Raw genomic sequence first — 13,706 nt, 5'->3', positions numbered from 1 at the left:
TTTTGCTATGCGCTTAGCGTGGGTGGGTTGATTAGTCACCATGATAAGTGGCTTGAGGCATAGCGACAGGCGTTGACTGGGCATAATGGGTGCATAAAAGATCATGGTACGGACGACAACCTTGCAGGTCATGAGCATGCAATATGGGACAAGAGAGGGAGGGAATTGGGACGATCGCTACGCTACACGCGATCGCAACGCGCCAGGAAGGAGCAAGTCATGAGAATCGCTTTGGCGTTTTCCGTCCTCGAGGCAGCGTTCAGGGGTGGGGTGGAAAATTACTAGCAAGCAGAGCAGGCTCATGTGAGCATATGCTGCTGAACTACTATCAATACTATAAGTTCACAAACCTCGTTCATGTGCCTGCAATGACCCGCTACAAGAGTATGGTCGAGTCTGCGTCGCGACATTGTATCGTAAAGAGAACATAGCATACAGGATATTGTATGTTTGATCCTCGAGCTTCAGACACAACCTTGTGAGAACAGGCTCCTGTGTAGGCGACAAGCAGCACGAATTCTGACATCTCCTGGTGCCGCTGGTACCGCCTACTCTGCAGGTGACATGGATCACCAGGCACAGATCTGGCCCACCCACTAGCGTGTCTCGAGCATTCCGCACTCCCGCGGCCATTCCGACACTACCCCAGATAACCTCCGCCAGCGCCCCGTCCTGCCCTCTCTCCCGAACACGCTTCCTATGTATGTGTGTGCTGTATGCCGCGCTCAGATGAAGACGTAGAACTAGACAGCATGAACGACGCTGCAGCCGAGCCCTTGATCTCCACCGACCGCCGCGTTCCGAACGATGCACGCGACCGCTACGATGAAGCCGACGACGCGAGTATAAGAGAGGATGAGGTGGACGAGAGTGCCTTGGTATCCCCAGGCCTGTTTATTTGGTGTCTGACTATATGCGCTGGGGTCTCAGGGTTACTATTTGGATATGAGTACGTCGCATCTATGATCGCGATCTTTTGCGCCATGCCTCATGGCATGTATAGAAAATGGGAGTAACAACACTATACTAACGCTACAACAGCACCGGTGTTATATCCTCTACCCTCATATCCATAAACACCGATCTCTCCTCCCGTCCCCTGACCACCCTCGACAAGAGCTTGATTACGTCTTGCACTTCGTTCTTCGCACTCCTCGCCTCGCCCCTAACGGGTATCCTCGCTGATGCATACGGTCGCAAAACCGTGATTCTCGTCGCAGACATCCTGTTTATACTCGGTGCGCTGCTGCAGGCATGGACAAGCAGTGTGGGCGGCATGATCGTGGGTCGGTCCATTGTCGGCGCAGCAGTCGGAAGCGCGTCATTCGTTGTTCCGCTGTATATCTCGGAGCTTAGCCCTAGCCCTTTTCGGGGGCGTCTGGTGGTTGTGAGCAGTTTGTTTATTACTGGGGGGCAGGTTGTTGCTTATATTGTTGGGTGGTTGTTCTCGGAAAGATTGCATGGGTGGAGATGGATGGTGGGTTTGGGTGCTTTACCCGCTGCCATACAGTTCGTTATGCTGTTTTTCCTGCCGGAGACACCGCGATATCTTGTAAAGGCTGGAAGAACACAGCAGGCGAGGAAGGTGTTGGGCAGAGTGTATAAGAGCGAGGAAAGTGGGACGAAGTTGGTGAACGCCGTGCTGAGGCGGGTAGAGAAGGAGATTGAAGAGGAGGAGGATGCGGCTGGACTGCGAGGGACTCCCGACATGGCTAAGATCGGTTGGAGAGCTAAGAAGGAGAGGGTGCAAGACAGCTTCTCTCAACTTATCGTCATTGGAGGGAACCGTCGAGCCTTGATTATTGCCTGTATGCTCCAGGGCTTCCAGCAACTGTGCGGCTTTGTAAGTCTCCTCCCCCACATCCAAGCAACACATCCCCCCCTGGTACCCCTCGAACATATCAGAGTATTAAACTCCCGCTAACACCCCCCCACAGAACTCACTAATGTACTTCTCCGCCACAATATTCCGCCTCGTCGGTTTCGCCTCCCCAACCCTAACCTCGCTCTCCATCGCCATCACAAACTTCCTCTTCACACTCGTAGCCTTCCACTACATCGACCGCATCGGACGCCGCCGTATCCTCCTCTGGTCCGTCCCCATCATGATCATCGGTCTCGCACTCTGCGCCATCGCATTCCTCTTCATCGACCTCCCCACCGAGGAAGCTTCCGCTATTACAGCTACTTCCATTGCCGACGATAACACCAATAACAAGATCTGGCCCCTAGTCATCCTCTTCTCCATGATAACATACGTCGCTGGTTACGCGATAGGCATGGGTAACGTTCCCTGGCAGCAATCTGAACTCTTCCCCTTGTCTGTAAGGTCGCTGGGTTCTGCGGTGTCGACGGCTACGAATTGGGGGTCTAATACTTTTATTGGGATTACGTTTTTGCCCATGATGAATGTTTTTACTCCTGTGGGAACGTTTGCGTTGTATGCTGTTGTCTGCGTGGTTGCGGAGATTGTTATTTGGAGGATTTATCCTGAGACGGCGGGGTTGGGGTTGGAGGACGTGGGTGGGTTGTTGAAGGATGGGTTTGGGGTTGGGGATAGTGTTAAGAGGTTTGAAGAGAGAAGAAGGGGGAGGTGATTGAGGGGGAGGGTGAAGAATCGTACACTAGGATGCAGTCACCTCACAGTGTTACGTGTCTGTTCATGGAGTGTGATGTCAAGGACATTGATAGTTCGAGATATGACAGCTGTTGACGTGAAGCCCGACGCCGAGTTCCTGTGCATAAATGCCATCACCCTCCCCGACATCTTTCTTCTTCAAAATCGTACGCTCCCATTTATCCAGACAGCCATACTATACCACACCCCCAACTCCACAACAATGAAGCCTACATTCTTCCTCCTCACAACCCTCAGCGCTCTGGTAGCCGCTGCCCCAGTCCACGCCTCCAACTCCCCTCCTCCCCTTCCCACAGCCTTCTACCCTGACCCTGTCTCCGGCTCCGGCTCCGGCCAAATGGTCGACAACATGCTCCCCGACAACGACCTCCCCGGCGGCGGCATCGGTTCCACCTCCCCCCAAATACCCAACCTACCCGCCAAACGCGCCCTTGCCAACGCAGTGCCTGATAAATACGACTCGTCTACGTACTACGACGCAGCCGCCGAGAAAGAAGCAGAGGAGCTGGCTCTTGTGCTAGACGCTGCGAGTGAGAATGCCGCGGAAGATGAGAGTGCCGACACCCCCGTCAATGTCGATGTGAAGAGGGGAAATGGAATGCAAAGCAAAAGCGTGGAGGGCTGTAAGAAGAGGGCTGAGCCGGCAGGGTGTGTGAAGTGTCAGAAGGAGTGGGATATGTACGTTTGATGTCCTGCGAATGTCCTAGTTTCTGCATGGGGAGTGTGGGAACGGTGGTGAGATTGATGGCTAACGGGGTGATTTAGGCATGTAGCGTGTTTGTGCGAGAAGAAAGTTGGGTTTGATGCGTGCGTACAGAGCAAGATTAAGAACTACGTAAGTTCAAGGTTTCAGAGCGCACCGACATGGTCGAAGAGACTAACGTACTTGTAGGACGCCTGCGCAAAGAAGGAGTGCCCATAAGCTAGGTACGGCTCTGAGCAACTGGCGACCACTTCATGAGGAGAGTCAGCGGCCGTGAATTGGATCTGTCTCGCGGTTGTTATGCCTGTGTCAGTGGGCGTTGAGAGTTCATAGTGGAAATTTCCATTTCAGATTTTTTGTTCTATCCGCTATAGCACATTGTCCAGGCGTATCGTCGCTTTTGCGTTGTGCGAAACTTTCATGACCTTGGTGACCCGTTCCCGCATCCATATTAGAAGTTACCTCATTCGCCGTAAACGCCAAAGTATCATTAACTCATTACCCTTCCATCCCCTCGTGCCGAAACGCCAACGCTGATGCAAATGCCGGAATCCTTTTGTCCCTCGTCCTTCACACGCTAGGGTGGCGGGTATCATATCATGCCAATCGGTCGTGCGTAGAATGTGAATCTCCTAGTTGCCAACGGCCGTGTCGTTGAGCGCGACACAGACAGCACCACGGTGGTGTCCGTTGTACTGCCGGATGATGCTCTGGCTACCAAGCTCCCACAGCCTTGCGTAGTGGTCTGAGCAGCTGGTAACGAGGTAGGCGCTATCGGCTGAGAAGGCACAGTCCCAGACCCACCTCTGATGACCATGTAGCGTAGTCTCCAGAGGGAAGGCAGCTGGGTCGCGCTCGCTAGCTGCCGGCAGGTTGTCGGTGGGCGTGACGTTATGGGGAGCGGTGGGATCGACGGACCAGATGCGTGCCGTGTGGTCGGCGGAGCAGGTGGCTAGATGACGGACGTCGGGGGACAGGAGGACGCGGGTGATGTAGGTGGTATGGGCCACGAACTTGCAGATGGGGAGGATCGAGGTGGTATCGCTGCGCTGGATCATGCGCCAGACGTAGACGTTGCCCTAGCACGCGGTGTTAGCAAACGTTAGTACAACTTCATCTGGGGAGACTCACGGCGTTGTTGCCTGCGCAGACCATGCTCCCGTCGCTTGCAACCGTAACACTAGCCACGCTGACGTCGTCCTCTGGAATGAGCTGGTGAGAGCACTTGTTCTCTCCCAGGTCCCAGATCCTCACGTTACCACCGCGGTCGCAGCTGATGAGCTCTCCCTGGTTTGGATGAATGACGACATCGTTGACCGGAACACCATGAGTGTAGTTGCGCTGAACGTTGCCTGATCGCGTGTCCCAGATCTTGACCGTGCCATCTTCAGACGAGGTGACCAGCCACTTGGACTCGCAGTGGAACGCGACACCGGTGATGTTGGAGGTGTGACCGTCGAAGGTAAGGATCGCGTTCGGGTTTGTGGACTTGATGTCGTAGAGCTTAACCGTATGGTGACCGGCGGCGGCGAGGTATCGCTTGTCGGGCGAGATGCAAAGGCGGTTGACTTGGGAGTCGGGGTGCGGGATAGTCCGGGAGCATATACCGGAGAGCGCTTCCCAGAATCTAGTCGTCGGAGTCAGTACGGATGGCTGCCAATGGCGCATGAGACGCGTGCGAACCTAATGGTATGGTCGTAACCGGCTGCAATTGGATGTTAGTTGTTTGTCTGCCACAGGTGGGGTAGACAGCTCGACATACCTGTGCATAGAATGACCGACATCTTGATTACAGGGTCTCTCTCTATTGACGAATTAGGGATGAACTTTTGTGTATACCGGAAACCCGTAGTAGTACAATCAATGCGACGGTGTTAGTATGCGCGACAACTGCAGAACATGACGCGCGCGAAGTTGCGATCACGATTGGAGAGCTTTGCGCGTTGAGGGGAGTTGGAGTTGGTCTTGTTCGGGAGTGCTTGGGCCACTTCAGCCCTATGGCGGTCAGCCTATAGCGGCCTAGCGCTATGTAAGCTCCTCATAGTGAATGGTGAATTCAGATGTCGTGACTGTGCTTGTGCGAAGGTCACACTTGTTACGAGTATCAGGCACTTGATGTAGAAGTCATACTCTGGTGTCTCCGCAGACTTCAGAGTTGGGTGCTGTATCGTACAACACAAAACACAAGCTATAAAGCAAGTACAATATATCTAGGCTGTGGGGAACTGAGTATACACAACACTAGATGGTATTCCAAGTGCGTATCTCCATGAGACCCAGGTACGCGAAGACGCGTTGACTAGCCATAAGATTCCAAGACCTCAGCAGCCTACAGCTTACTAGCTGTGTGCATAAGCTGATAACTCTTCGGCCCACTCTCCAGCGCATCTTTCGTAATCTCTCCGACATTCTTAAACCCTCCAACGTTCATCAAGATATCCAGATCAGCTAGTAGACCGCGCATAACATGATCAACTCCCGTCTCGCCCATGATTGAAAGGCCCCAGATCCACAGACGGCCAACGAATACGAACTTCGCGCCCAGAGCGAGCGCTTTAAAGACGTCGGATGCGGAACGGACGCCAGAGTCGAACATGATGTAGATTTTGTCGCCGACAGCTGGAGACGTTGTTAGCTATACAGAAACAAGGGATAGGATGCACTGAACGTACCATCGACAATCTTCTCAAGAGAGTCAAGACTTGCGACCGCGCCATCGACTTGTCTTCCAGCGTGGTTGCTCACCACGATACCATCGAAGCCCAGGTCAACAGCTTTCTTCGCATCGTCCACACTCTGAATGCCTTTCAGAGAAAACGGCTTGCCACCACTGAGCTCCTTCCATAGTTTCATCGCCCACACAGCCTTCTCCCACGTATGCGCGCGTCCATGCCATACGTTATCGATCCAAAGCGCGCCAGCTTCGTTGGGCTGTGTCTTGGGGTCAATACCCTTTTCCTTGAGCCTCTTCTGGAAGACGGGGTCTGTTAGGCCCAGGTCTGCGCCAAGCCCGTGGTAGAAGGCGTAATTTGAGTTTGCCACATCGTCATGTCGCCATCCGAGCTGCCAAGTGTCAAGCGTCAAGATGCAGGCTGTGAAGCCGCTGTCCACAGCACGTTGGAGGAGTGACCGAGTAAGCTCGTCGTCGTGCGGCATGTAGAGCTGGAAGAATCTTACCCCCTTCTCGCCACCACCGGCAGCGGTGCCTGTGTCGCCTTGTCCTTTTCTCACGCCCTCATCGTTGGCATGGCCTACGTTCTCTATGCTCTGTGAGCCTGCTGTCGAGAGACAGTATGGTAGCCCTAAGGCGCCTGCGGCTCTTGCTACGGGTAGCTCGCCCTCTGGGTTGTAGATCTTGTTGATACCAACAGGCGCGAATCCGATCGGCGCAGGAACTTTGTGTTTAAAGATCTCGGTCGCAGTGTCGCGCTGGTTGGTGTCTACCAGCATACGCGGAATAATTCGATGTCGGTAGAACGCTTGTCTGTTTACGGTATGGGTGTGCGATTGGCCGGCATTTGAAGACGCGTAGAACCAGCCACCTTGACTGAGTTTCTCTTTTGCTAATTCTTCGAGTTTGCCCGGTTCTATATACAATGCATCAGCCTTGCGCGACATCAAATGTCCAGTTTCTGGTTCGCTCGATTTCTACTTGCGCGACAGCGCTATGAAGGTAAAGCATACTTACCTGTGTTGAACACTGGTACTTCGCCCTCATTGGATTTCCAAAAGTTCTTCCGCTGAAACAAGGCGTATTGCTGCGTGGTTCGGGCCTTTTGGTTGGGATTTACAGGGTCCATGATGCAAGCGGCCAGTCAGGTACAGCGTCGGAGCAATTGAGGAAGGAACTCGATAATGAATCTTGGAGGGAATGGTTGTTTTGCTGTGTCTTTGGGATCAAGAATAGGCGTAGACATTGCTTTTTAGCAATGTACCACCGGCACTCTCGGATCCACGCCATAATCGTGACGCTTGCACAGCTGTCGCAGATTATGACGAAAGGTGATGCTGCTCGGACTGGACCCTGATCTCAAGCTTATCTCCGGACTCGCGGACGGCAATGCGAACGGCAATTGCATGTAGCATGGCTTGAACACAGACCTTGCTATCGATTGACACACTCGACTGTGAGTCACCTTCCAAGATCGGAGTCTATACGTGTCCGTTGACGATGACTGTCAAGATGACACCCAGATTAGGTGCACGTCGAAAATCGACCTAAGAGCGGGAGAGTGGGGCATCTGAAAGCTTGTTTGCCAGCAATAAGTAGACGCATAAAGACAAGGTACTCGGCGCAGTCTGATGCAACACGCATTCTGCTATACCATAGAACGCGGCTGATAGAAGTGAGGTCATAAGGGCACTGCGTACGCTTCCAATTTAGGCACAGATCGAGGTCATTATAAGCACCATCTTGATAAAACCATGGTATCATGAACAAAGTGATAGCTAGGTAAAGTGGAAGGCGAAGGCCGAGCCCGCCAGGTATCATTTCGTAAATCTGCCCGCTTGCGGTCTATGAGGCTCGTTTCCATGACCCGTCGTTTGATTCTACAGGAAACCAACGTACCCATCGTCGCTTGCAAAACATCCATAAGAGAGACATTGCATATCATCATGCATCGAAACTGAGCCCTTCGAGCCAAACATCATTAATCGTGGCCAAGTCAAGTGAGGACAAGCTATTTCTCGCTCGTCTTGGTTGTGCCTGCCTCAGGCTTCTTGTCGGTCTGGGACTCGGGAGCGTCGGACTTCTCCGTCTGTACAGATGAGGGCGACTCAGTCACTTGGACCTTGCTCTCGTGCTGAGGGCCTGGCGTGCCTTCGCGATCCTCGCGAGACTTGGCGTTGGCGTCCTGGTTGTACTTGTTGACTTGCGAATCCAGATCCTTGTCTTCGTCCTCGTTATCGAACATCTCGCCGTCATTGTCTCCAGTCGAGACTTCGGTACCGTCGCCGAGAAGGATGATGCGACCGCCGTTGCCGTTGTTCGGCCGGAATCGACTGTCCAAGTCCATGTCGATGTCATCAGGAGAATCGTCAATGCGATGGTGAACGCCGGGACCGCGGAACTCGGCTACACAATTATATTAGAACTGAACTACTCGCTCTCTGAGGCGGACTTGGCTGGATCTTCTGACTTGCCGTACTCTGGCGGCGCACATGGACCCTCTCCATTCGCAACCCGCTTTGCGATGTCCTCGTACCACTGCTCCTTCGTCCTTCCTTGTAGGAGACCAATGACAGTCATGGTCATGTTGTCACAGCCAACACCTCCCGTGTCGCTGTTTGAAGCCAGACAGTTGTCCATCATGTTCTCGCAAATGGAGGCAAGATCCTGCTTTGCGACAATTCCGCGCCTAACGAACTCGACGACGGCTTGAGAAGACTGGCAATCCCAGATACCTGTATGGAGTCAGTAAGAGCGCGCGAGCATAGTAGATTGTAGTATCTTACCATCGCAGGCGACGATCAAGAACTCGTCATCTTGGTTGATATCATGTATCTCAACATCCGGGAAGGCAGTTACTATCTGCTGCTCGGGAGGAAGGTCGGCGCTCTTCTTGAACTCGAAGTCACCTATCGCGCGCGATAGAGCCAGGTTGCCGTTGACACGGCCAAAGTCGACGAAACCACCTGCGGCTTGGATACGTGCCTTCTCAGCTAATAGATGTCAGTGCTGCTTGCCTTTGCAATCTATGTTTCTTACCCTCATTCTGGGGCTTGTGGTCGAAAGAGAGCGGCTTAGCCCTTCCCTTGACGCCTAGGACAGTACGCGAGTCACCTGCGTTGGCCTGTTGATGTGAGAATTGGCCAAGAAATGTTGTAGGGGTCAACGTACGACGTAGATCTTGTCTTTGGAAAGGACGGCGACTGACGCAGTGCAGCCAGATACCTCCTCTTCGTACTTGGGATCTGTTCGCGTGAGTCAGCCACTTGTCGACTAAAGAAAGGTGCCCTGAAAAACATACCACTCAAGATGGCGCGGTCTGTGGCGAGGAAACCATCTTGTAGAGCCTTCTTGATGTCGCCCTCTTTGAAAGCCTCCTGCTTCGCGACAATCTGGTGCAGCTGCTCGCCAGCATACAAGGCCACCTTGTCACCACCGTGTCCGTCGTATACGCCGAAGAAGGCAAGTCGCTTGTCGTTGCCAGTGGGTTTGCCTGCTTCACCTGCAAAGTCTAGTACGGTGGCATGCGCGTCCTCCATGCTGATCCGCCAGCCCTGCATCGACGACACGCCGTAGATGAGTGACTCGCCATCGCCGTTTTCGGATTTCTGTGCAAGCAGCGTATTAGCGTCGTGTTAATGTGAAGGAGAACCTGCGCGGCCGTGCAGCTCAATGCAGGCGACTGCCGCCAAATAGAGCGAGGAGTAGCGCAGGTGCGGGGGCGGGGGGCCAGCATTGGGAGGCAATTACCTTGTCGACGACGGGTTCTGAGAGTGTCTGACCCATGTTGTCCGGTGCCTACAAGGACCTGTGGGAGGAGACGAGGGGAAGTCTGAGGTTGATCGCGAGTCTCCCTAGGGGCATAGAATTCCAAACTGCGCTGTTGGTGTGTGGGGGGATTTCAGATGTGGCTAGGCGCAGGGGCGACTGGGTAAGTGGCCGGGCGTGTGTGGTGGGCGTCGTGTAGGTCCTTAGGAAGAGGACAGGAGAAAAGAATTGCGTGCTCTAGCTCGCGGGGGTAAACAGGCCGGGTGGTGTTGTAGGCAAAGAGTGACGCTGCTCTACCTGTCAGGCTGGGCCCGTGCGGGCTAGTGGGTGTGGCTAGGTCGAGGCCAGAAGCGATGACGCCGCGCATTTTCTGCAGTCCCGTTTCCCCCACCAGCTCCTGTCGCTGTGGATTGCGGCCTCCTGACTGGAATACGCGCTCACCTTGCCAATGGCTGCCTTGTCGTGCAAGTTTCCGGGCGGTGCTCTGCTAAGGCGAGGCAGCCGGCGCCTAGATGCTTGCTTACTTGTGCAAGAGCTCGCGTGCCACGCACAAAGCCGTGAGCACCCCTATCAGCGCCTCAACAGCAGCCGCCGCCTGGCCTCGATGCACTGGAGCTGATCGTCCTTTCTGACTGGGGCATAGCTCCATCACTCGATGAAGAGGCCCTCTTCCTCAAGTTGTACCTGTCACCAGGGCTCGCATCAAGCACTTTAAATGTGTGCTGTCTATTCTACACACCTATGCTGAATCCCTAAAGATCGTGCATATAGCTAGGGTTTGGATGTAGTAGTACAGTTCGGAAAGACTGGCTTTGCTGTACATGAATTTGGTCCCGTGAACGCGATAGAAAGGGCAACACCTTGCTCAGCCGCGTTGCGGCGCGACAATTCCCAGGGTCCAGATTCCGTGTCGGGCTCTGAGGATGCACTACGACGGATTAGTACTACCCGACCGATTGGCACGCAACATGTTGCTTCCTCCTACAACACGCCCGAAACTCGCGATATACGTTCCAGCGTAGCGCGAGGCAGGAGCTATGAGCAGCCAAACCGCGGCCCTTTTCTAATGCGGCACCATGTTATGGCTGCGTATGAGCAGCTGCGTAGGTAACTAGGAACATATAATACCTGTGCAACGTGGTCCTGAAACTCCCCATATATTATCCATGATGGAAAAGCTATAACGAGGACTCTTGGCCTGGGCTGCCGAGGTCCTTTTGGTACAGTGCGGCAACACCAAACATCTGAAATACTCTCATGGCACTGACTCAGTGTTGCTTCTGCGAGATGAGCGTACCGCCGGAGTACCCCGGTACCCCGGAAACCCCAAATGTTCTTTAAATATGCACTAAAAGCCCCACGATGAGGGCGACAGCGCAAATGACAGAACTCCGTATCGCCAACTTCCTTCGCCATCTGTTCGGGGCATTGGCTTCGGCACTTTCATGAGATTATCTATCAGAAGCGCACGTATAAGCCGTCGCACGGTCCGATCGTGGTGTCATTGTCGAATATGGCTTAGCCCAAATTTGAACCTCGGCTGTCCGAGGTAGCGCAAGATCGCCATCCTACTTAATCATCATTCCAAACACACTCTCTTCCCATCATCTCCATCATCAATCTATTATCACAATGAAGCCAACACCGGACTGGGTCAAGCAGCTGAAGCCTTCGGGCATTCAAGGCCACGAATTGCTCAAGGCTGAACGCGAAAACTCCAATGTACCCGTCCAGGAGCTAGAAGTCCTCCTACACACGCAAGATGTCATCGACAGGAGGAACAAGATCCTTGACATTCTCAAGTCAGAGAAGGTCTTCGACAAGTCGCAGAACTACTTCATGGGAAGGATCGACAGATTCGAGAGGGCGCTTGCAAGGGAGAAGAGACTCAGAATCTTGAAGAAGCAACACAACTGGTCTTTTGACGAGTTCCGGACTGCTACAGAACTTGTTGGTGAACCCGGACCATACGGACTCCACGACTCTATGTTCAAGGTACGCGCCATGTTCTGTCTCCGCGCGACTTCTACTCACGAAGCAGGTTACACTTGAAGGTCAGGGTACGCCGGAGCAGCAGGAAAAGTGGCTCACCAAGGCCAACAACTACGAGATCATCGGATGTTATGCTCAGACTGAGCTTGGCCATGGTTCTAACGTTCGAGGACTTGAAACAACCGCCACCTGGAACAAGGAGGACAAGACCTTCACCATCCACTCCCCACATCTGACCGCCAGCAAATGGTGGATTGGATCCCTAGGTCGCACAGCTAACCATGCGGTCGTCATGGCTCAGCTCATCATTGATGGCAAATCATACGGGCCGTCTCCCTTCTGCGTCCAGATCCGTGATCTGAAGACACACGAGCCGCTCGACAACATTCACATCGGAGACATCGGTCCCAAGTTCGGTTACAACACCATGGACAACGGTTTCCTTCTGTTCAATCACGTCAAGATTCCCCACATCAGCATGCTGGCTCGTTACACATTCGTTGACCCCAACACGAACAAGTTCGGACGCCGTGGCGCGCCTTCCCTTGTCTATGGAACCCTTACATGGGTTCGATCAACTATCGTCATGCAAGCTGGTAGTGTGCTCGCTCGAGGTGTTACCATCGCAACCCGTTACTGTGCCGTGCGACGGCAATTCCAGGACCGAGATGCTCCCGCTGGCGAGGCTGAGACTGCTGTTCTGAACTACACTATGGTGCAGATTCGATTGCTTCCTCTTCTCGCCGCTACCTTTGCTTTGCATTTCACCGGAAAGTCGATGATGGACATGTACCAGGAGAACCAGAAGAGGATCGCCCAGGGCAACGCCACCAATGCACCAAGCAAGCGTGGAGCTGGGCCAGAGGAGGTGCAATCAGGCAGCGATATGTTGGCAGACCTGCACGCTTCTTCATGCGCATTGAAGTCGCTTAGCAGTTCGATTGCAGCAGAGGGTCTCGAGGTCTGCCGACGAGCGTGTGGTGGTCACGGCTACTCAAGCTTCAGCGGTATTGGGCCGTGGTATTCTGACTACCTGCCCACTACCACATGGGAGGGTGACAACTACATGTTGACCCAGCAAGTTGCGCGATACGTAAGTCTATTCATCTCATGTAACTGCAATCAGTCCTTACTGACCTGTGCTCTAGATGCTCAAGTCCGCCCGTTCCGTACTCAAGGGAGAAAAGCCGACGAACGACACAACTCAGATCCTTTCTCAATTCCATGCACGCCGCGACATTGGCTGCGCATTCGACGTTATTGGCGACGACGACGATCTCGTCAACGCCTTCGCTTGGCGCGTATCGTTCCTCACCTTCGAAGCCAGCAAGCACCGCGATGAGCAGAAGAAGCCCTGGAACGATCTGCTCGTCGACTTCTACCGCCTCAGCAAGGCCCACGCACAGTATATGGTCGTAAAGAACAACCTGTCTGCGCTCAGGAACATCGCAAAGGCAGGCAACGTCGACAAGAACATTGTCGACGTGCTGATGAAGCTGTTCCGTCTCTTCGCTCTACACACACTTGAGCAAGAGGGCTCCGAATTCTACGCTTCTGGCGCATGCAGCAAGCACCAGATTTCGCTCGCGAGGACCAACACTGTCATGAACCTGCTCAAGGAAATCCGGCCACACGCTGTCAGGCTTGTGGATGCCTGGGGCTTTGACGACTGGGTCTTGGACAGCAGTTTGGGCCGCGCAGACGGCAAGGTCTACGAGGATATGTTCTACAGGGCTAGCGAGCTCAACCCGCTTAACAATTACACCGTCGACCCATACCCGGATAGCGATATCTTGTTCAAGCGCATTGAGAAGAGCAAGTTGTAGGGGAAGGCATGTCTTTGTATATATGTAATTGTATTTGAATAGAGCAGCGATCTTGATGTTGGAGAATTTTGAGGTCGTGTACCCATCGAAATCTTGTTCCATTGTAGT

At 53.5% G+C, this 13,706-nt stretch overlaps 5 protein-coding genes across 5 annotated transcripts; 2 read left to right on the top strand and 3 right to left on the bottom strand.

The window, feature by feature from the left end:
* Positions 1–752: 752 nt before the first annotated feature.
* Positions 753–3,326, top strand: J4E79_006536 (uncharacterized protein; the record flags this gene model as incomplete). The annotated part of the gene is made up of 4 exons (XM_049355406.1): positions 753–949; positions 1,042–1,843; positions 1,938–2,324; positions 2,721–3,326. 4 exons carry the CDS (start codon positions 753–755, stop codon positions 3,324–3,326), a joined length of 1,992 nt encoding a protein of 663 aa, XP_049210079.1.
* Positions 3,327–3,973: 647 nt separating this feature from the next.
* On the bottom strand, positions 3,974–5,125 carry J4E79_006535 (uncharacterized protein; the record flags this gene model as incomplete). The annotated part of the gene is made up of 4 exons (XM_049355405.1): positions 3,974–4,420; positions 4,473–4,968; positions 5,025–5,046; positions 5,104–5,125. The coding sequence occupies 4 exons, from the start codon at positions 5,123–5,125 to the stop codon at positions 3,974–3,976; spliced, it is 987 nt and encodes a 328-aa protein (XP_049210078.1).
* Positions 5,126–5,670: 545 nt separating this feature from the next.
* On the bottom strand, positions 5,671–7,141 carry J4E79_006534 (uncharacterized protein; the record flags this gene model as incomplete). Its single annotated transcript, XM_049355404.1, has 3 exons — positions 5,671–5,960; positions 6,014–6,928; positions 7,030–7,141. The coding sequence occupies 3 exons, from the start codon at positions 7,139–7,141 to the stop codon at positions 5,671–5,673; spliced, it is 1,317 nt and encodes a 438-aa protein (XP_049210077.1).
* An 882-nt stretch (positions 7,142–8,023) lies between these two features.
* On the bottom strand, positions 8,024–9,798 carry PTC2 (Protein phosphatase 2C 2; the record flags this gene model as incomplete). Its single annotated transcript, XM_049355403.1, has 7 exons — positions 8,024–8,418; positions 8,505–8,747; positions 8,799–9,005; positions 9,052–9,136; positions 9,184–9,257; positions 9,314–9,620; positions 9,763–9,798. The coding sequence occupies 7 exons, from the start codon at positions 9,796–9,798 to the stop codon at positions 8,024–8,026; spliced, it is 1,347 nt and encodes a 448-aa protein (XP_049210076.1).
* A 1,614-nt stretch (positions 9,799–11,412) lies between these two features.
* J4E79_006532 (uncharacterized protein) lies at positions 11,413–13,598 on the top strand (the record flags this gene model as incomplete). The annotated part of the gene is made up of 3 exons (XM_049355402.1): positions 11,413–11,775; positions 11,822–12,865; positions 12,921–13,598. The coding sequence occupies 3 exons, from the start codon at positions 11,413–11,415 to the stop codon at positions 13,596–13,598; spliced, it is 2,085 nt and encodes a 694-aa protein (XP_049210075.1).
* Positions 13,599–13,706: the final 108 nt, after the last annotated feature.

Source organism: Alternaria viburni (assembly GCF_023758015.1).
Source record: "Alternaria viburni strain BMP 2772 chromosome Unknown scaffold_13, whole genome shotgun sequence".
NCBI lineage: Eukaryota > Fungi > Ascomycota > Dothideomycetes > Pleosporales > Pleosporaceae > Alternaria > Alternaria viburni.
The sequence above is the reverse complement of the archived record's forward strand: the minus strand, read 5'-3'. Positions and strand labels throughout refer to the sequence as shown.